General features: G+C 36.3%; 1 protein-coding gene across 8 annotated transcripts in view; it reads left to right on the top strand.

The window, feature by feature from the left end:
- Positions 1–22108, top strand: part of Tcf12 (transcription factor 12) — a 251544-nt gene that overhangs the window by 98756 nt on the left and 130680 nt on the right. For all 8 annotated transcript variants that reach the window (XM_035443796.1, XM_027411205.2, XM_027411206.2 and 5 more), the window contains one exon: positions 4241–4343. In XM_035443796.1, the coding sequence (XP_035299687.1) occupies positions 4325–4343 (19 nt within the window). In that variant the 5' untranslated portion in view covers positions 4241–4324. The remainder of the gene's footprint in view (positions 1–4240; positions 4344–22108) is intronic.

Raw genomic sequence — 22108 nt, 5'->3', positions numbered from 1 at the left:
GGAAGTTTAATTTGAAATTTGGCAGGGTGACTGTCTTCAATGTAAAATTTACTGGTCCTGCTATCCTGCCCCTTGTACTAAAAGAAAATTTAGTAATACTAATATTAAGACTAACAGCAAAAACTGAAATATATTACAGATATATGATCAATAAGATTTCTCAACATTAAAAAGAACAAGTGCGTTCTTTTTTTTTCTGCTTGCCTGTCCTCAGTTTTTCAAGGTCTCTTGGAGACTGTGATGTAGCATGGTTTAGATAGATTTCCTAGAAAAGTATTGAGAGAGGAGGGAAAGTTTTATCTTTTCTTTTTCCAAACAGTGAGCTGTTTGAACACTAAGATTGCTTTATTCATCTTGTAGCTTACAATAGCAGAGTGCTTAATATGTTATACGAAGTAATACATGTATTATGTGCATATATTTCATATGTACTTTTAATTTCCTTGGTAACTAAATTAAAATTACCTGATAAGACAAAAGATATAAGAGCTAGGGGATAGGTAAAAAGAAAGTGATAGGTCAAGAGAAGGATAGACAAGATTGAGAAGTATTTGCAAACATTTATGTTGACATCTGGGATAGAGATTGGCAGTGCACATTGAAAAACTGAGGACAGGCATGCAGAAAAAAAAAGAATGCACTTGTTGTTTTTAATGTTGAGAACTCTTATTGATCATATATCTGTAATATATTTCAGTTTTTGCTGTTAGTCTTAATAAAGTGGTACACTCTCCAATCTCTTAGGAAGTACATAAAAATGGAATGAAAAATGGTACTACTGAGAGCTGTTGAATATCAAAGGAAGGCTCAACTATTTTTGTTCTGAAAACTTTGTATTATATGCAAATTAGTTAATCATTCATTTTTGTAACACATGAGTTTTTCCGTTGAGGCAGAAACAGTAAGGCAGTAACAATTTGGACTAAATGCCTGAATTAGAGAATACCTTTTAAATAACATAATTACCATTTTATTTGCACTTTAAGTCATACATTCATCATTCTTTAAATGCAACGCCCTTAAACTTGTTGACAGTTTGATTGAACTAAGCAGAATATACATGTGCATATAGGTTATCATTTTCTTCTGGTAGTGGATTAGGTTGCAGTTTCTTTTTGTACTAGATGTAATTGCTTTTGTGTGTTTTGATACTTGTTGAACTATCTTGCCAGCCCCACATAGTACCATTCAAAATTAAAAGAGGGAGGGAGGGAGGGGTGCATGTGCATGAGGATGTGGTGAGAGGTGGATATTGGGTGTTCAGTTCTATCACTCTGACTGGGTCTCTCAGTGAATCTGGAGCTAGGCTGGTGGTGGCCAGAAAGCCCCTGGGATCTTCCTGTCTTTTGTCTCCTATAGTTCTGAGGTTACAGGATTGTACAGCTATACTTGGCTTTGTTTATATATGAGTGCTGAAAACCCAGGTTTAATAATACAGGAAGACTCCCATCACCCTGAGTCTCTCTCTACGTAGCTGTGGCTGTTTTCGAACTCAGAGATTCACCTGACTCTGCCTCCTGAGTACTGGGATTGCAGCATGTGCCACCACTGCCTGGCTCAGGTTCTCATTTTTAAACAGCAAATGTTCTTACCTACTGAGCCAACTCTTCCCAGTCCCTGAAAAAATTAAGATTTAAAAATTTTACTAAAAGTGATAAGAACATACCTGTATAAGTTCCAACTATTTAGATTGAGCCAGGGAAACCACTTGAGCTTAGGAAAAGCAAGACTTTGTTGATTGTTGATTGATGGATAGTACAGATACATCAACCGATGGATCTTGAGTATTAGGGGTTATATATAAAAAAATGTTTATGTGTGGTTTAAATTAGGTACTATAGAAGCAGTTTTTGAGCACCTCAGGTCTGTTTTCTTGTTACAGAAAAGGCTAGCATTTCCAAGTTCTTACAACATCTGCAGAGTGGGCGTAAAGTAGGATGTGTGTCTTACAGAATACATTTTATTTATTGAATGAAGCTCATCACTGTTTACATTAAAATATATAGGTTAATACACACATTTAAAATATTTTAATTGCTTTGAATTGTTTTAGTCATCTGTTTGATGGATGTGGCTGAAAATTAGCCTTTTTTTTTTTCTATTTTTCTAGAGTAGTACTGTTTTATGAGGCTCAGCAGATTTCAGTGAGTATTTAGGGTATGATGCCTTGTTTTCACATTTTGCCTAAAAATGGCATTCAGAAGTGGTGGCAGAAAGAATACTGAGGTGAGCTGTGTTTGATCATGGTATGCCAGTTAGTGCTTGTACAGTGTTAATTTTTAGGTTAAAAGTAAACTCCAAGGAATGACTTGTCAGGACCATCTTGTTTTGTATATCTCTTTGGGTGTGACAGATTGGACCATGATTGTTGTCACTAGAGTAAATTCTTTTTTTTGTTTTGTTTTGTTTTGTTTTTCAAGACAGGGTTTCTCTGTTTCTCTTTGGAGCCTGTCCTGGAACTAGCTCTTGTATACCAGGCTGGTCTCGAACTCACATAGATCCGCCTGCCTCTGCCTCCCAAGTGCTGGGATAATGGCATGCACCACCACCGCCCTGCCTAGAGTAAATTCTTAATAGCCATTATGTAATGTTGTTAATGTCACTTAAAAACTTTTTGATTGTCTGTCACATATATATCACCAATTCTGCAGTAGACAAAAGGAAACCCATTCAATTGGGAATTTGCACTCCCAGAAGATTAAAATTGAATAGTGGAAGTGCATCTATAAGTTGTAGTGATTCAACAGTTACTTTGCCCTTGGAATTAATATCTCTTTTCACAGAGATAGTGAAGTCTGTCTCTTTTCCTTTAATGTTTTCTTGAAGGGTAGGGTACACACTGGAGAATGATGTTCAGTGATACAGCCCCAGGAGACATTGAGTGGTCTCAGACAGGACAGGTTCTGTCTCTTGTGGTTTCTCTTCTGTTTTCATCTTATTTTGCTATCATGATTTTAAGGTATCAGAGGGCTGGCTATCACCTGAAGTTTTAAAAATTAAGTAGGAACACTACACTTTTGGAGGCAGTGCTTTGTTGTATGTAGGAGCCTGAGAACCAGAACAGTTCTAACCCACAGGGCCTTTTGTAAAGTTTCCTGTTCCACTCTTGCCTTTAAGAAAACGTATTAGAATGTAAGCGAAATATAATAGCTACTGTGAAATATTCATAGCCTATATTATCATGTGCTTATAATTTCCTCTTCAGACTTATGAGCTATATTGTTGTTCTCCTTTTTTATACTGCCCAGATTACATAAGAGTGTATCTTACCATATTAATTTCATTCTGTATTTGTTTTATATTTAAGCATTATCTATTTCCAGTTTATTAATTATGAATAAAGTATTTTAGGTATAGCTTATAATTGTCTGGCTCTTTGTAAGAGTAGTAACTAAGGAGGAATAAGTGGAGAGAAGCATTTTCCTGATGCATTACAGCTTGGAAGTATGTTTTTTTCCTCATTCTTTTCTCTTTTCTCTCTTTTTTTTTTTTGTTTTTTGTTTTTTTTGTTTTTTTGTTGTTTGAGTCAGGGTTTCTCCGTGTAGCTTTGTAGACCAGGCTGGTCTCAAAATCACAGAGATCCGCCTGCCTCTGCCTCCTGAGTGTGGTGTTAAAGGCATGCACTACCACTGCCTGGCTTCATTCTTTTCTTTTTTAATGATGTTTAGAATTGTCCTTTTGGATGTGGTGAGAATATGTCCAAAGATTATTCTGTTTGCATGACATGGGGTCTTAGAGATAGATATTTTGGGGCTGGAGAGATGGCTCAGAGGTTAAGAGCACTGACTGCTCTTCCAGAGGTCCTGAGTTCAATTCCCAGCAATGGTGGTTCACAACCATCCATTATGAGATCTGGTGCCCTCTTCTGATGTGCAGATAAAAATGGAAGCAGAATGTTGTATACATAATAAATAAATCAAAATCTTTAAAAAAAGAGCAAGAATTATTTTTTAAAGTAAATTTGTTTGTTGATTTGTATTGTGAGGGGATGGTGTTGGGTGGTGTGTGTTTGCTGAGGTTAGCACATGGAGGTCAGAGAATAGCTTGTAGTAGTCATTTTTGTTTTCTATAGTGTGGGTATCAGGGATTGAACTTGGGCCATTAGACTTGGAGGCAAGTGCTATTCAGTGCTGTGAATGACAAATACGGAGCTCAGTTCGGAGACCCTGTGTAAGCCTGTTCATTAATACAATAAGTGTTACTGTACTCTCTTTAATATTCTGGTCTTTTCTCTCCTTAGGCTTTTGCAGACAGCCCTCATTACAGTGATCACTTGAATGACAGTCGATTAGGAGCTCATGAAGGCTTGTCCCCAACACCTTTCATGAACTCAAACCTGATCGGTAAGTTGGTGACTCTGTTTAAATATCTGTGATCAGAGATCCTTTCTGTTACCATGTCCTATATAAATATGTAAAAGAAAGCTCCCTTGTTGCTAGACGAATCCAAGTTTTCCTTGCTTATTCCAGCTCAAAGAACTAGCATTTGGAAATCAGGGTCTTTCCTTTAGAGCACTGCTAAGAGTGTGTAAAGGGAAGTAGTTTTGGTCTGTTAGTTTGAACCATGTCCCTGTGATGCATTTATTGCAGGTTTTCTGGGCCAGAGAAGCATTCTTTCAGGGGCACTTGTGGTTTACTGTTTGTCTTACTAGGTATGTTTATGGAGTAGTTAAAAAGACTACAGAACAGTGACTTTGGCAAACTTAACTTAACATTGGATCATTTTTCCTTGGGTACTATTTGATAAAACTTAATATTTAGTTTAGAGGGTCAGTTTAAGCACTTGGATTCTTATTGAGGCTGTGTAAACATTTGTTTGCAAGTCAAGTAAAATTTGAAGGGTGTGACCTGATCTTTATGTTTTATCACCACTGTTATTGATCATTCTCTCTGTCTCTCTCTGCCCCATGCAGAACAACCCCCCCCCCCCCCAATATGTCTTTCTTAAGTGACAGTTTGAAGTTTTTAAGTCTGAAATAAGCCCCATGATTGTGTCTTATGCCTGCCAAACCTCTTGGTTTGGAAACCACTCATTTTTTTAAAAGGCAGTATTCAGCCTTCTTATAAAATCTGTCTGAAAAGAAGCTGTGTCCTGTAACATTTTTTTTGTTCTTGTTTATGCTGTAGCTGTACATGTTCTAAAGGCTTTATGTAATCTCTTGTATTAACTGCCATTGGCATCAGATAAATAATGTGGTTTGTGTGACTGACATTGATTTCACCACTCTACCTCTAAAGGATAGATTGCTTTGTGATCTTAGAATTGACCTTTTGAGTCACAACCATGTTAATCTAAGTAGATTACTCCATCCAGACTCCTGGTGGTCTACAGATGCTTTGTAAGGGATCTTGCTGTGTGCAGCCTTTGTTTTCTCTTCTTCTCTAGTTTTGAGGAGTGAGAGTCTGATATTCTAGTGTGGATTTTGCTTATGGCAACTGACAGTCATAAACCAGAGTCATTGAGTGTGACACAGACCTGTCTAAGCAGTAAAACATGTGCTGAAAACCACTGGTAAGTGGGTTACTTACTGCAGCTAAAGCCCAGAACTACGTTTAAAAAGAAAACAATTATTTATCAAAGAAAATTTCTACGTTTTTGTGTTAATTTTCTGTTGAGTCTTCCATCAAGGTCTGTTTAAAAATTGCTTTTGTATTTTAACTTTTCCTCCAAGCAGCATTTATTTATACTATATGTAGCCGTAGTAAGTAAAGTTGATGTGAACTGAGGCTGTTACTCTGAACTAGAAGAATTTATCGCCCCTCTAGAATGTATATCCTTACCTTCAGCCTTGCTCATAGAGATGGCGCACACCCAGAGGAATTACATCTTTCACACAGTTTTGGGCTAATGTAACTGTTAAAATTGGGGGGAATAAGTGTTGTCTCTAGGAGATACGTCAGTCACTTCTGAGCAGCTGTTAACTAAAAAATATTCCTATAATTCAGTTTGAGGTTCTATTTCCTCAATTGGGGACTTTATTAACATATGTTTAATGCCCCCCCCCCCCAGTTTTTGGAGAATTATTGGAATACTGTTAAAGATTATCTCTTCTCTATAAAATCTACATCTAAAGTAAGTCTATAGGTAAGACTTGTAAACAGACTAGTTTCTTCACTGTTCAAATGGGAAAAAAAAATCACATTCATCTGAACTGCCTAATGTAGTGAGTCCAGTACAGCTGTACAGATTATGTATCATCCAATGTAGTATAATTGCCTAATTTTAAAGTATCCTTTTACATTTAAAGGAGAAGGGGAGAATCTGGGCGGTAGATCTCTGTGAGTTCTAGGCCAGCCTGGTCTAAAAAGCTATACAGAGAAACTGTGTCTTGAAAAAAATAAAAGAGGGGGATGGTATAATTCTGCAGTTCTTAATTAGGTAGAAACATTCAAAAAGGTTTTGTCAGCCACTGGCAATTTCTGATTTACCCCTCTTTATCCTTTTTTCAGTAAAATGATGAGTGCTTCAGTATGGCACCCTAAATGAGTGATGGGCATGGCAGTAACATGCTTTTGGATAGGAATGTTCCTTAAATTAAGCAGTTGCATAGAGTAGCAGGCAATACAGTAAGATGTGAGATGCAGTAATTGAACTGTTAAGACATCCAGATGTGTGGGATGGTTGTACTATATGAAGTTAGAAGAGGGTCTCTTTTCTAGATGTTTAATAGTATAGGGGAGTTTCAGGTGGCAAACACACCGTTAGAGCTTTCTGCTGCTGTGTATTTGGTGCTTTGAGAAGCATTGGACCACTGATAGCTGATTGCTATAACAGAAAGCTTTGAAGTGAATGGTGGATGCTCAGAAACAAAGAGAACAGAGAAGCAGTAACATTTTATCATTGCTGCCAACATATAAAAAATAGCATTAAGCTGGAAGAGGAATTATTCATCTAGGGAATGGTGTTCTCTTGAGTGTTATGTTCATCTGTAAGTACATTTACCTGAAGCAAGAGTGCGTTATAAAGTGGATTATAAAGCCACTGTTTTTCATGATGGAACTTTCAAAAACTTAAATGATTACATTGCAAAAGTCAGAGGTTTTATCTAACAAGTATTGATAATGAATAATTTGCCACAGAAAACAGATTACTATATTCATTTAGATATCTTGATGTATGTTTATGTAGGAAATAAAGCTATTGTGCTATGTCAGTGTTTCTTTTTATGAATTTCAGAATTACCCTCTTGATTTGTCAGTATGCAATAGTAGAGGGCTTTTCTCGTTTGAAGAGAAATAAATATATCTTTTTGGCGCATAACTAACCCATTAGTAGCAGACAGTTCTGTTAAAGCTGTGAACAGAGTCTTGACCATAGCCATGAGTTGCAGTGGTATCATTGTACAGTTTTGGCTATCATGGTTGCCAAAGCTTTGGCTGATTCTTTCACTCTTGACTCCCTCACTAATTTTCATATATTTTATCTTCTGGGACTACAAAGAGGGCTCAGCAGTAAAAAAAGCACTGTTACTCTTGCAGAGAGCCTGAGTTTGGTTCCTAACATCCAAATAGCAGCTCCAGGGGATCTAACAGCCTTCTTTGGCCTCTGGACACTCATATACTTGGTATACATATATGTTGCCAAAACATTCATGCACACAAAAAAACTCTTAAAAAACCCAATCTTGAAAAACAAAAACAAAAGATTGTTTTCCCTTCCTGATTGGTAATATTTTGGGTGATGGTAGGACCAATTAATTGAACTGAGAATTATTTTGTGAAATTGTATTCCCTCCATTCTCAGATGATGTGGAATGAACATGGCAGTCCTTTTCCTCCATGCTTACTTACATTTTGCTCAATTAAGAGGACATGTGCATGTGTGTCATAAACAGAAGACACAGCTTCAGGTCATCTTGACTTTTTCTTTTTTCTAAGACATTCATTTCTGTTCCTCTTGAATTGCTTTGTTAGTATTCTCATAAACAGTCACATAAACATGTGGTAGATTATGGGGGGTGGGGTGGGCGAGCATTGGATAGCCAGAAATTAGGATTTATAAGTAGTCTTTACTTTTAGGTTAGGATTTACTAAGGATCCTGTAGGTATTCAGGGTTTTAGGATCCTCTAGGACATGTTCCATAATATTATTCTGGAAAAGACTCAAATTAAAATTAATTTCTGTCTTGCAAATGCTGAAACAGAATTAGAGGGAAATTGCATGTGTATTTGAAGTCACAGAGCCAGTAAATGGCGAAACTGAAAGTTAAAAAGCCAGTTTAGAAGTTGAGTTAATCTGCCCATTTATATAAGTGCTTATTCTTTCCTTATAGTGCTTCTAGGTTTTTATTAGGCTGGCAGTTCCTAGCCATAATTACCTACATTTTGATTTTGACCAGTGACATGAACAAAGATTTCATAGTCAAACAACCTCAGACAGTATTTTCTGTCAGTTCTTTTCCTTAGAGGTTCAGCATGTTCTTTTGTTTGTTAAAACTTTCGGGACAATGAGAGTCTATTTCATCTTGGTTACCCAATGACACCCAGATTTATAAGATGTGTTCAAGAGTTCCCCCCCACCCCCAAGACAGGGTTTCTCTGTGTAGCTTTGGAGCCTGTCCTGGCACTCGCTCTGGAGACCAGGCTGGCCTGGAACTCACAGAGATCTGCCTGCCTCTGCCTCCCGAGTGCTGGGATTAAAGGAGTGCGACACCAACGCCCTGTATGTTCAAGACTTTTAATAAATAAAAAACACTGTTAGGTTTTAAAAAGCTATAGTTTTCTATAGAACACATGGCGGAAAGTGCCTTCTAGCTGTTGAAAGAACAGTGAATGTAAATGCAAACTAAAGTAGCACAGTGTTTGCTGGGTTGAGGTGGTGGTGGTGGTGTTCGTGGTAGTTGTGGTGTGGTTGTGGTGGTGGTGGTGGTGGTGGTGGTGTGGCAGCAGGAGCAGCACACACCTTTAAACTTTATCTGGGAAGCAGAGGCAGGTGGATCTCTGTGAGTTCAAGGCCAGCCTGGTCTACAGAGTAAGTTCTAAGATGGCCAGAGCTGTTACAAAGAAAAACCCTGTATCTCTAAAAAAAGTAAAAACAAAGTGTCACAGTGTTTATCAGATTGTTTTGGTTGTTTTTATAACTCATTTTAGGTTTCCTTTTCCTCTCAGTACCAATCGTTTAATAGTGCAGTGCACTGTTAAGTCTCTACTTAGAGCTGCCATTTTTTTTGCTGCTGCAGTCTCTATCTAGCTCAGCTCCTCCCTTCTTTATTTAAGAGTTTAAAGCACCTCTCTGATAGTAACCACTGTTTTGTTTCATATAAAGTAGTTAAAGTAGATTTTTTGGGGTGTGTGTTGGGGGGAAACTCAAGCCCAGGTACTATTCTCATGCATTGAGTATTTCAGGCAACCAACTTTTAAAGAAAACTCTTTGTAGTTGATATTGCTCACACTGGAATTTCTAATAAACCCGGAAACATAGCCATAACAAAGTATAGAGTCATCAAAATACTAAACTACAACAGAATCTTAAACTAGCGATTTGATATATGTGAAATTTCTTTGCTTGGATAATGAAAATGACAGTAATTGTGTTTAGGGGAACCAGAATGACTTAACATCTGACTTCATAGTGTTTCAGGAAGATAAGTCTTTTATGCTTTCTCAGAGTTTATTCACTCCAGATCTCTGATCTTACTCACTGACCTGCGTTCTCATGCACTTTGCTGCTTATAGACATGAAAAAATGGCACTGAGAGTCTGTGTCTAATCCCAGCCCAGTGAATATGAGCTCAAAAACTGAGGCTATTTGGTTACTGGACAACAAAAGCTTAAGGGATTTTTTTTTTTTTTTTCAAACAAACTTTACAAGTTAACTTAAACCCATTGAGGGATATACCATAGCACACAGTTGAGCATTTTGGGGACCATTTTGATCTGAAAAAGTTATAGGGTGGCATCATCAGATCATATCTCAGATTGGCTCAAATTCATTCCTTTGAGTTGTAATGATGATTTCTGAATTGTTTAATAAAGGTTTTTTAGTGTTTTATTGAAAATTATATTCTTTCCTTCAGTTAGATTTTGGTTTTGTTAAATAAGTCCCATGTTACTGTATCCATAAACTTAATCTGATTCCTGATACATACCTATCCTTCACTGTGAAGTAGAAAGATAGATGCCTAACACACACACAAACACACACACACACACAGACAGACAGACAGACAGAGAGAGAGAGAGAGAGAGAGAGAGAGAGAGAGAAGAGAAAGAGAGAAATAAATTTTGTCTTTATCTGCCTTTTGCTTGCTGAGAGCTGAGGTTTAAAGATTAGGTTGGCTGTAAAGAATTCTCTTCCTTCCCTGAAAATTCTACTTGTAGTTAGAAGACTCTTAAGCAGTTTTCAGGGTTTTACCAGCTGCAGGAAGCTGACTCCAGGATTGGTGTAAAGGTCTAGGTGATGCTGTTATGGTCTCCAGGGTTGAAGCCTCTTGAGGTAACCAAAGTAAAAAATAGGGGATGGGTTCTTGGAAATTAAGTTGAAAAAAAAAAAAAAACACCAGTAAGATACTTCATAAGTTCCCTTAAATTTTTAAGAATTCTGCTGGGTTTGTCAAAATCAGCCTGAATTTAGTTAAAAGTATTTATAATGATTTATACTTTATACTTTAAATGTATACATTTAAAGAGGCTGTTGCACCATCAACATTTTTGTTTTACAAAAAACAAAAACTAGCTTTTTGGTTAGATCATAATAAATGTGTGCATAACAAGTTGAAGTTTTTTAGAAGTATTTTTTATATCATATGTAGCAATATGGGGGATTCCTTAGGGTAGTGTTTAGAAAGCAAAAAGTCATGAAATCTAAAGCACAACAAACCAGTCTTTGCTTAAAAAGAGGCCGAAGGTGAAGTCTCCACATCTTGACTTTCTTCCTGTGCTTCAGTGTGTCAGTGAATGTGACTGTAGGGTGCATGTGTCTGCTGTGCAGCCACTGATGCATGCAGAACTGAGCAGAGGGTCGTGCTCCCCAGTGGTGGTCTTTCTCGGGGCATTTATGACTGGCAGGGTGTAGGGCCAGTGGAGAAAGCTAGAAGGGCCAAGATGTCAGCTGCTATAAGGCAGTAAGATTCTATTTTAGGAAAAGATAGGGACATTTGACTTTTCATGAAAAGAATAGACATTTTAAAGTAATCTATAAGGCAGTTGGGTAAATGCACAACAAAATAGAATAATCTGTTAAATTCTGTGGTCTTTAATTCTATAATTCTTTGAATTCAATTACTTTATAAGAATTTTAGAATTTTTCCCTTTTCTTGACATAAGATATTTTAATTTGTTTTTATATTTAGTAACTTCAACCTATGACATGGTTAACTATTAACTAGACTAGTTCAAATCATTTATCACAATCAGTTCATATAGTATTCATATTTGTGTTGAGATGAATTCTAAGTATTACTGTGTAACCTACATGAACAGAAATTATTCTTACCAGCTTCATTTGGCTTTCAGTTTTCCAGGAAAATTGAAATTCCAGTGCTCCTTTTTTTTTTTTTTTTTTAAATGTTATTCAGTGTTCTCACTGAGATCATTTTCACATCACCACCACAAGTCAGGGTAGCATATAGATATGATGATAGCCAGGGCTACACAAAGAAACCCTTTCTCAAAAAACCAAAGGGGAAAACAAAAAGAAAGTAAGTTCCAGGTGGACTTGATTTTTCTGAGGAAATAGTATAGGTGGACAACTCATTTTTTTTTTTTTTTTGTGAGATTAGTTTGGTATTGCGCAGACTAATTTTTTTTCTTAAAGTTGAAGTATTACTGTGTTCATATTCTATTGAGTGCTTTCTGTGTGCTAAACACTATGCTCAGGAGTGTCAGAGATGTTATCACCACTGGAGTTTCACACTTTGTACAAAATAAGTTCCTAATGTGTAGTGGTGCATACTTTAGTCCCTATACTCAGGAGATAGAGGCAGATAGATCACTATGAGTTCAAGGCCAGCTTGGTTTACATAGGAAGCTCATCTGTACCACATAGTGTGAACCTGTCTCAAGAAGAAAAATGATACAGTCCACAATTTATGTTCTGGTACATTTGCTTTGAGTAGGAAAAGAAAGTAATAAATTGAAAATTAGCTAAGAGGGAGCCACAGATCTCTGTATGTTACTATCCTTAGATTGCCATTTTGTTCCATACTAATGTCTCAGAGACTTAATCTTAAGCTACCCCAGTGATTCGCTCTACCTAGGTCTGTCACTCATCATCACAAATTTTTGCCTTTGCAAAATGATATTGGCTTTATTTTCATCAATCATAAAAGATAAGTTTACCTTTGACATCTGCAACTGCAGATAAATTGCTTGGTAGTACATGCTGTTTTATTTATAATGTATCTATATCTTCTAGTGTAAGCCTGTATTACTGTGGTGTTTAATATATTGTCTGGCACTTTGTGGGTGGCTGTATGTAATCTTTAAAGAAAGAGTATAGTAGGAGAGCATCTGTCTGCTAGATGACACAAAAAAGTAAACTGATAGGTGAAGCATATGTCCCTACACCTGAAACAATTCTTGATATTGGTAATGACCTTCTCAGTAGAGATAGAAGACCTCAGTTAGGAAGTTAATATTTAAAAACAGTATTTTAACCTATAAGTAACGTAGTTTTTATGATATCTTTGAAAGCATGTTTATTCAGTAACAAGTGGTCATCTTAATGTTAATGTGTTGAGGGTATTCCATGGTTTTAAATTTTATCATTCCATTGGAAGTTTGTTACTCTGGGAAGTGATTGTGGTTGACAGTTATCCCAAGCTGTGTCACCCATTGAAAAATATTGCACACAGTGATTAAATGTACTGTCATGTTTTTAAAATAGTTAAAATTTTAATATGAAACTGTAGGCGGCGGCCTGTTTGTCCTGCCAGTCAGTTCCCAAATAACCACAAAGAAACTTATTATCAATTATAAATCCTCGACTGATAGCTTAGGCTTGTTCCTAACTAGCTCTTATAATTTAAATTAACCCATACTTTGTATCTGCATCCTATCACATGGCTCAGTACTACATGGCATGTTCATCTTGCTTCTCCCTGCATCTCCTGGCGACTCCTCTCTTCTTTCCATAGTTCTCTTTGTCTGGCTCTCCTACTTAACCTCTTCCTGCCTAGGTTTTGGCCATTTAGCTCTTTATTAAACCAATGAGAGCAATACATCTTCACAGTGTACAAAAAGATTGGTTTTTTTGTTGTTATTGTTTATTTATTTATTCATTTATTCATTTTTTGTACACTGAAGCAACAGTAGGAGAAATAGTATGGCAAGGGTTAATCTTTATAAACACTTTTAGAAAGCATTAATTTTCTAAACATTGGCTATAACTTGACAAAATGCCAATCTTTCCATCTCCTACTTCTTTTCAGGTATCAGTAGTGGTTTCATAATACAGTTTGGTATTGATTTTTCTATTGTTTTATATTTCCAATACCTAACCTAATGGCTTTGTTAAAGCAGGCCCTGATAGATATTTCAAATAATCTGGTACGATAGACCTTTTTCTTATTAAACCAGGATACAAATGATGTGTTTTTGTTTTTTGTTTTTTGTTTTTTTAAATAGTGAACTAAGATGAATCTTGTTGTTTTAATGTTTGGAAAGAAAATTGAGAACATGATTTACCTTTTTTTGTTCTGTTTATTTGTTATCTGACAGCAATTACAGAATAGCCCTCAGAATGTCTGATTGAGCTTTTGTTGGGCTAACAGTACTTTGCACTTTTATTTTGTACATTAAAAGTGATTTATTTTTATTTTGTGTGTATGGACATTTTGCCATATGTATGTCTGTGTACCACATGCATGCAGTACCGACAGTTCAGAAGAGGGTATCAGGTCTTTTGAAACTGGTGATACAAATGCCATGTGCATGCTGGGAATAGAACCTGGTCCTCTGGAAAAGCTGCTAGGACTTTTAACTACTGAGTCATCTCTCTAGTTCCGTACTTTGAACTTTCCCCCACTATTTCTCTGGAAATAGATTCTTTGGGGTTCTGTTTTCTTCATAAAGCAAGTAATGTTTTGTCTCCCCCCATAAGTGGAAGACTTTTTGAAAAGCCAAAGGTGAAAAAGGCGTTAACAGTTACAATGTGGTCTCCATCAATTGATACTCAGCAATTATACTGCTTTTCATTAAATCACTAATGGAGAGCTTTGTGCTCAAATGAAACCCAAGTGTAATTATGGTGTTACTAGCTGCTGAACAACATAAAAAACCACTCCTGTCTATATTTTCCAAGGTTTCAACATTGAAATGTATATCTATTAGTTTTTAGTGGTACATATTTGACAGTTATTGACATTGTCTGTAGCACTGGCAGCATTGGCATTTTGGTCCTCCTCTATCACACCCATGGGAGTTTGATAACAATCAGAACCTGATACAAATGAAGATTTATCAGAAGAGGCAGAATCTGATAGAAATTATTTCCAGGAGCCACCTTTTAGGCAGGATCTTAGAAAATGCTGTTTTACCTAAATGCAAATTTTGTTCCGTGGTTTACAGTCCAATGATTGAAATAGATTAATAATAATAACTACAATCTGTTATTAAAATGTAGATCAAGCTTAATGAATTCCTAGCAGATGTGTTTTGACCTGGAAGGAGGAGGGAGTACATTAGACATTTTGAAATGTAGTATATATGTTGGGAATCTGCAGTAGAGAGCTTGTCACAACAGCACAGGTACTCAGAAGGATGAAGAAAGTAACTCACTCCTCATAGAGATGTTCAGTTCTCATATTACCATTTACATAGTATTTTCCTATATCGGTTCTACAATGATTATTTATATAAACTTGTTAATTAAAATTTTTTATTATGTACATGTGTATTCACATGCTTCTCCCCAATAAAAAAATGCTAAAATAAAAACTAAAAATACTTGTACATATTCAAAACTGACTTTTACAGATCACAAACATAAGAAAACTTGCAAATACTAAGTTACAAATATATTAAATTACTCCAAGTTGAAAAGAGATCATGTTTAAATAATCTATTTACAAAAAGTGGTGAGAGTACTTAAAAGTTTTGTTGGTGAATTTGAGTCTTTTTTTTAAATTAAAAAGTTTTTGGTCATTTTTATTCTAGTGATTCTTAACGATGTAGAAAGCTTATTGAGTACTTAATACGATGGTCGATTTAATTGGCCTTTCAGGGTTTGAGAAGAGATTACTTCGTCAGGAAGTATTTTGGCACAAGTAAGGCAAATTCCGGTGTTGATTATTACTTTGCCTTGTCTCTATTATGTTCTTTCTAAGCACAGACAGCACGGTCCTCTGGCACTGACATATAATAAATACCAAAAAGAACCTTTGTAAATGTTAAATAAAAGAATAAAATGAGGGTACTGATTCATTAGAAGTTTTCGTTTTGTTTTTGGTCTGAGCAAATTAACTTCTGTTTCCTGCTCAACAGATAACCAATGATTCTGTAATGGTTGTGTTAGAGACTGTATAGTGAGTGTCTTCTTTCCTGTAATGGACATTTTGGATATAGGATGTATGCTTATTAAGTGGCTGTTTAGAAGTTTTAGAAATTGCCAGGTGGTGGCGGCATACACCTTTAATCCCAGCACTCGGGAAGCAGAGGTAGAGGCAGGCAGATCTCTGGGTTCTAGGCCAGCATGGTCTACAGAGTGATTTCCAGAACAGCCAGGGCTACACAGAGAAACCCTGTCTTGAAAAACAAAAATAAACAAAAAAGGCTTTAAAAATTGTATCTGGCCAATTTTATCAAGCTTGAGTTGCTGATATTAACATTAGTTTATGTATTTCAATTAAAATCATTGCAGTTGATTTTTGGTTCATCAACATAGAGTGATGTATGGGTGTGTCACTTCCTCAGTGTTGTGTCTTTGGACCACATCACTAATCCTGCAGGTTTGTCAGGCAGACACTACACAATCAATGTGTTTGCAGATTTTTGTGTCTGTTGTTTTTTTCTATTTTCTCCAGTTTTCCTTCTCTTGTGTAACCAGTGCCAAAGCATTCTGCATAATTGAAAGTTGGTCGCTTTCGAAAAGTGAGCTTTTAATGCTTCCTGAACTTGCCATAATTTGAACTTAACAAAGTTGTATATGCACATAATACTTACTTAAAGATTTTTTTTCTTTTAGGTATGCTTAAAAAGAAATTCTGCAGATTTTCAAAACAAGCTTCCACTTAACACTTTTCAAAGGAACTGTGCCAACTATTTCAGAATAACTGTTCTATATGCTGTAATAAATTATTTGAATTTGCTTTTAATGAGGGACTATTTACTTCATGTATAGCTTTGCAGGTTTTTTTAATTAACTATTCTATATGCTACACATTATATGATATTTCTAAGTACATACTCAAGTACAATTGTAAACTAGCTAGTAAATCTTAAGTTCCTTAATTTATCCTTGTAAAATCAGAAAGAGATTTCTTTTTAAAACTTTGTCCAATAACCCTTACTCCAGGTAAATACTATGTATTTTGGATTTTTGATACTATAAGGTAATGGGCTATGTGTACACCAAATCATTGACTTATCAAGTATTAGCAAAACATTGGTGCTTTTCTTTCTGGCAATTCTAATTAAAAATTAATCTAGTCCTTATCTGCTTTGTTACCATCCTTTGAATCTCTTGGGGAAAAAAAAGTCAGCCAGTGTTTACATTACTACTTGAAAGTTTCCTTTCTCCTTCCTTCCTTCCTTCCTTCCTTCCTTCCTTCCTTCCTTCCTTCCTTCCTTCAGTAAATACAGTGAGTAAATACAGTGTATTCACATATCTCATTCTTCTTTCTCATATAGGACTTTGGTCCAACCCAAATCTAACATATAAAGTGACCTAAGTTTATGTTCTTTCACGTTCATATCATTTTTAAACAATATTTCCTTTAATTAAAATGCCTTTCACGTCTTTTTTCTTGGTAATTCCATCAGTTTAATTGTTAATACTATCTCTACTCCTAGACACTAATGAAAGTCACAGTGACCATGTCATGTTAGTTTCATCTTAATATTTACCTTTTGCAAGAACCCAAGTTCAGATTTCATCTTGAATTCAGTGCTACTTTCTCTGTGTCCGTGGACTTCTGTACAGATTAGAGTACTCTCCACTAATTTACAGCTTTGTTTTCTGTCATTCCATTACCCAAAAATAAACAGAAAGTTACAGAAATAAGCAATCCACAAGTTGTAAATTTTTCATGCTTTTCTGAGTGACATAATGCAATCTTTCACCAGGATGTCTTTGTCTAGTGTATCCTACACAAGTTACTTGCCTGTTTAGTCACTAAGTAGCCATCTTGGTCATCATGCCAATAATTGTGGTTTTGTTTTGATCATAGTGCTCATGTAGACCAATGCTGCTTTATGGTGTCAGTATCATTTACATAATTCATCTTCCTATACAGGTGTTGTACAATCTCATATCATCACAAGGAGGGAAGTACAGTACAAAAATATTTGAGAATGTGAGAAAGAACATATTCACATAACTTTAATATATTGTTATATATTAGGTATTGTTAAATTTATTAAACAGGCAAGAATAGATACTACCCTTCATTTTCACCCAAAGATCAGAAGCTTAATTTATAAGTTAAAGTTTATCACAGGTAGGTAGGTAAGTGTAGACAAAAGAATAGAATATATAGGTTGAGCATACCTAAACCAGGAAATGCATAAATGTTTCAGAATGTGAAACATATGTTGAGTGATAGCATGGCATTAAATGGAAAATTCCATACTAGACTTCATCTGGTGGGTCACAATCAGAACACATCATATCTAAGACATTTCTTTAGATTGCCGTCACACTGTGTATCCATAAGGGATATATGGTTCCATTAATGGATTTCATGTTTATACTTATGTTCCAGCACTAAGATATATTTTGTGGCAAACTACAAAAATTCAAAAGCTAGCTTTAAAATCTAAAACATTTTTGATTTCAGACAGTTTTGGATATTTAGTCTGAGTAGGGCTCCTTGGTTTTGCAGTTTCAAGTATTCATGAAACATGCCCTGCAATTAAGGTATAGCTATTGTGTACTCAGATTTGCTATCTGTGTAGGCTTCCTTTTGGTAGCTGATTTCTTAAGGATAGGATATTTTCCCATTCCCCCCACCACCACCTCAGTCTCTATTCATTACCTAGTGTACACTGGGTATTTAGTAAAATTGTTAAGCTATGGGCATATTGATCCCTTCCTTTAGTACCATCTGAGAACTTAAAACTCTGCATGAGTTTTGGTTTGTTTCTACATCTTTTCATTAAATTGCCAACTTCTTGAAGAATTATCATTTTGTCATATGTATGTTACTGTGTCCCATTCTGTCTAATGCCAAGACACTGACCCTTTCCTTGAGTCACCAAGGTGAGCTGTTGTATAGATATGGGGACTGTTGAAGAGAAGCTGGAAGAGTAGATTAGTAATTGGCCTCAGCAAATACCTATTGTGCTTTACAAATAGGCAGACACCGAACGATAATCTCAAATAGGAGTTTGGTGTATTTCAGTTTTAGAAACTACAAACACTGGCAAAGTTCATAAGACCCAGTCTGTATGTGTAAGCAGTTCAGTAGGTGTGATGACATCTACTAGTGAGCTATTCTGAAGCCTCTGTGCTAGTTTAAGGCAAAGACTTTTCCTCCCTGATTGGAGGAGCCAGGCTTTTTCACAAAGAATAGTATTTCTGGCAACTAAATATGAATTAATTACATTTGGAATTAGAAATTAATAAATTCATTTACAAAGTAGTATTTGCTGTGCTTTGAATGCTTATGTTCCAAGATTCATGTTGAAACTTAATCCTCAGTGCAATAATATAAAGAACATCCTCTGGGGGCTGAGTGAGTTATGGGGAGTAAGCACACTAGTCCAGGAACTGATACTGAAGGCAGCACCTTTTGCCTCTATGCTTTTATACTGTTTAAGTATGGTTCTCCCTTCCTCTCTTCTGTACTTTGTATTGTGTGAGGCACAATGTTCCTCCTAGAACTTACAGCCATCTTAGAAGCAGAAAGCAGCCATTAGAAACACACCCCTCCTACCGCTTTGGTCTTGGTCTTCCCAGCCTTTGAGCCATGAGGAACTAGTTCTTATTATTTATAAATTACCCACTCTGTGGTACTTTGTTAAAGCTGTACAGATGGAATATGAAGGTTTAGTTGCTGTTTTTTTTTGAGGATTGGGGTTAGGGTTGAACCCAGGGCCTTGTACAGGCTAAATAAGTACTCTGCCATAAAACTGTATCCTCAGCTCAAGACAGCCCCCCCCCCCGTTATTTTATTGCTTGCTTACAAAAAGAAGTAATGTTTGTGAATAATACTTTATGCTTCCTAGCATTACTTGTGGAGAGCTTTCTGGAGTTTGTGGATCAGCTGTAACCTGTTATGTTGTTGTCAGTTTGTTTTCTTCATAGTCAATGAGCGTACGATATCCATGGGTGAAATCAGAGTAAAACAGATTTTATTCATGCATTGCATATTTAGCCAACATTTACAATCTGAAATGTTTGGTATTTTTTGCTTCTCATTTCTCTTTCCTGCTATCAGAAATAGAAATAAGCAGACAAACCAAAACAGCAGCAGCAACAACAAAAAACCCCTGTGTTTTTTAATCCAGCTCAAATGTCACTCATTTTAAATGACTTTCCTTGTTTTGTTTTTCCCTACAAGTAATTTTTTTCTTTTCCATGGTGTCTTTAAGGCAGTGTCAAAATTGTTTATACTCCATATCTTTACGTCCCCTTAATCTGATCTTGAGCAACAGAGAAGAGCTGCTTATTTGATTTACACAGTCACCATTACAGAATTTTTAATGTATTTATGTCAAAAAGAATAAAGGAAAAAAGTGCTTTTCACAGTAATGGTGGTATGATATCTAGTTTATGCCCATATGCCCGATACTATTAGAAGTGCCTTGTCACTACTTCATTCAGTTCTTACAGTAGCCTTGTTTTGTGTGTAAAGGAATAAACTTGGGAACACAATTGGCAAACTTGTTTCAGTAGGTGTTGAGTTGTCAATAAGGAATTAGAAGTCAGCTGTTTTCAGGGTCCATACTCTTTAAATACAGTCTGTTGGCTGCTCCAACTCCTCTCTTCAGATAGAAGCATCCAGAGAGCTAGTTCATCCTCATATTGCATTTTCTGCTTTCATTTATATTAGTAGTGCCTTTGGAAAATCTGAATTATATTACTTTTGGAATGTAATTTTCTGAAAAAAGGATATTAGTAGGCCTCTTATAAATGAGCTAGTCATAAACTAAGCATGGTAAAAATAAGGTTCATAAATTTGAGGATGTGTTCATGAGCCATGGAAAAATTACTTAAAAGAACGTATTTTTATGTAAAATGGCTATTTGAATAAGAGTTTCAAGATTTACAAAAGCAATATTGTATAAATTAAGCAGGCAGTACAGTAACTAAAATGGCTTTAGAGAATGATTTAATGGAAACAGGAGTCAGAAGCATGAGGATTGCTGTTATTTTGACACCGACTTTGGGTACAGTGTGAGATACCTTAAAAAAAAAATAAACCTTCCCCATTGATAAAAGAAAACTGAACTATTAATTGGCCTTGTTGGCATAGGTGTGGCATTGTTGGAGGAAGTGTGTCAATCAGTGGGAATTGGCTTTGAGGTTTCAAAAGCTTATGCCAGACCGATTCTCTTTCTGCCCACTGATGAGGATGAAAGTCTTTGCTGCTGCTCTAGCACCCTAAGTGCTGCCATGCCTTTACCATGGCAATAGTGCTGCCATGCCTTCACCATAGTAATAGTGGACTAAGCCTCTGAAACTGTAAGCAAGCCCCCGTCAAATGCTTTCTTTTCTAAGAGTTGCCTTCATCATAGTTTCTCTTCACAGCAATACAACAGTGACTTAGGCAACCAATGAAAGTAAGCAAATGTATGGTTGTTTGACTTCTAAGGTACTGGGGATGGGACCTGGGATCTCAAGCATGCTAGGGACATGCTTTACCAAGGAGCTGAAGCCTCCTAAGGGAATTCTTGAGTTCAGCAATGTCTGTGGCTTTGGCAGTAGCAAGTATGTAATTAGTATTATTTTTGTTAATGACCTTTATTTTGAAGCTGAAACCACTGCTTAACATTTTACTTAGGAACATTTAGGATCTAGAAACATAGCTAAGTAACTTGAGGGGCCTGTGGTGAGAGTCCTTTTTAGTTGTATTTTAACATCCCCTTCTGATAAGGTAGACAGTCCCCACTAGCTGGTAATGAAACATCACCACACCACTGACTTAATTTGGAGTCTCCCATTGGTAGGAAGAGAAACAGGTGTTAGACTCAGTGTGGGGCAAAGAGCTTTATTTACAGCAGGAAAGCTTCTTTTCCATTGTGTTTTATTGACACTTTTCACATATTTCTGTATCTGTTTGTGCTTCTACTTTTTTCCATATGGGCATGACATTTTATTTTTCAGTGATGTGGTTTTTAAAAACTCAAGAAAATATCAATTAGTAAATATACCTATAAATAGTACTGAAAATGGTCTAAGACTGAGGGTGGGCAGGAGGGAGGGAGGGAGGTGGGGGGGGAATTTGGGAACCAGCATTCTAGGGTATCTTTGGTTATGTTTGCTTCTCTGGCATCCTGGGCTTCCTGTGGATCTCTGCTGGATTACTAGAGACTTTTTCATGGAGTAGGTCAGATTGTCATGGTGTTTCTTGGCTTCCCAGGTGACAGATTCATTTCCTTGACAAAAATGAAGAAGGCACAGGTAGCCTTGTCCCAGGAAAGTGATTCTCTGTGTTGACATCCCACTGCTAATGTCCTCAATGTGTTGACATTTTTACTAAAGACAAATTCTGGCTCTCATAATTATTCACTGTTTTCTTGAATTGGCCACATCATTGTGATTTTATATCTGTTTTGTAATGATTGAATGCTGTCTTACCAGGAAAAACTACCAGATGAATGGGAAAGTGACATGAAGTGGTCACAGAGACTCCACTGGGAACAAAGAGCCTAGGATAAAAGTACCTTTTTAGGCCTTAGTGTGCAGGGAAACCTGTGTGTGATGTGAGGCTCAGTTCTTTCTTGGTGAGCTAGTGGAGAATTCACAGAGGCTGAATACTTTTCAGTATTTCTGTAAGTTTTATTTC

Source organism: Cricetulus griseus, chromosome 4, assembly GCF_003668045.3.
Source record: "Cricetulus griseus strain 17A/GY chromosome 4, alternate assembly CriGri-PICRH-1.0, whole genome shotgun sequence".
Lineage (NCBI taxonomy): Eukaryota > Metazoa > Chordata > Mammalia > Rodentia > Cricetidae > Cricetulus > Cricetulus griseus.
Note: the sequence above shows the minus strand (reverse complement) of the source record. Positions and strands in the feature narration are given on the sequence as shown.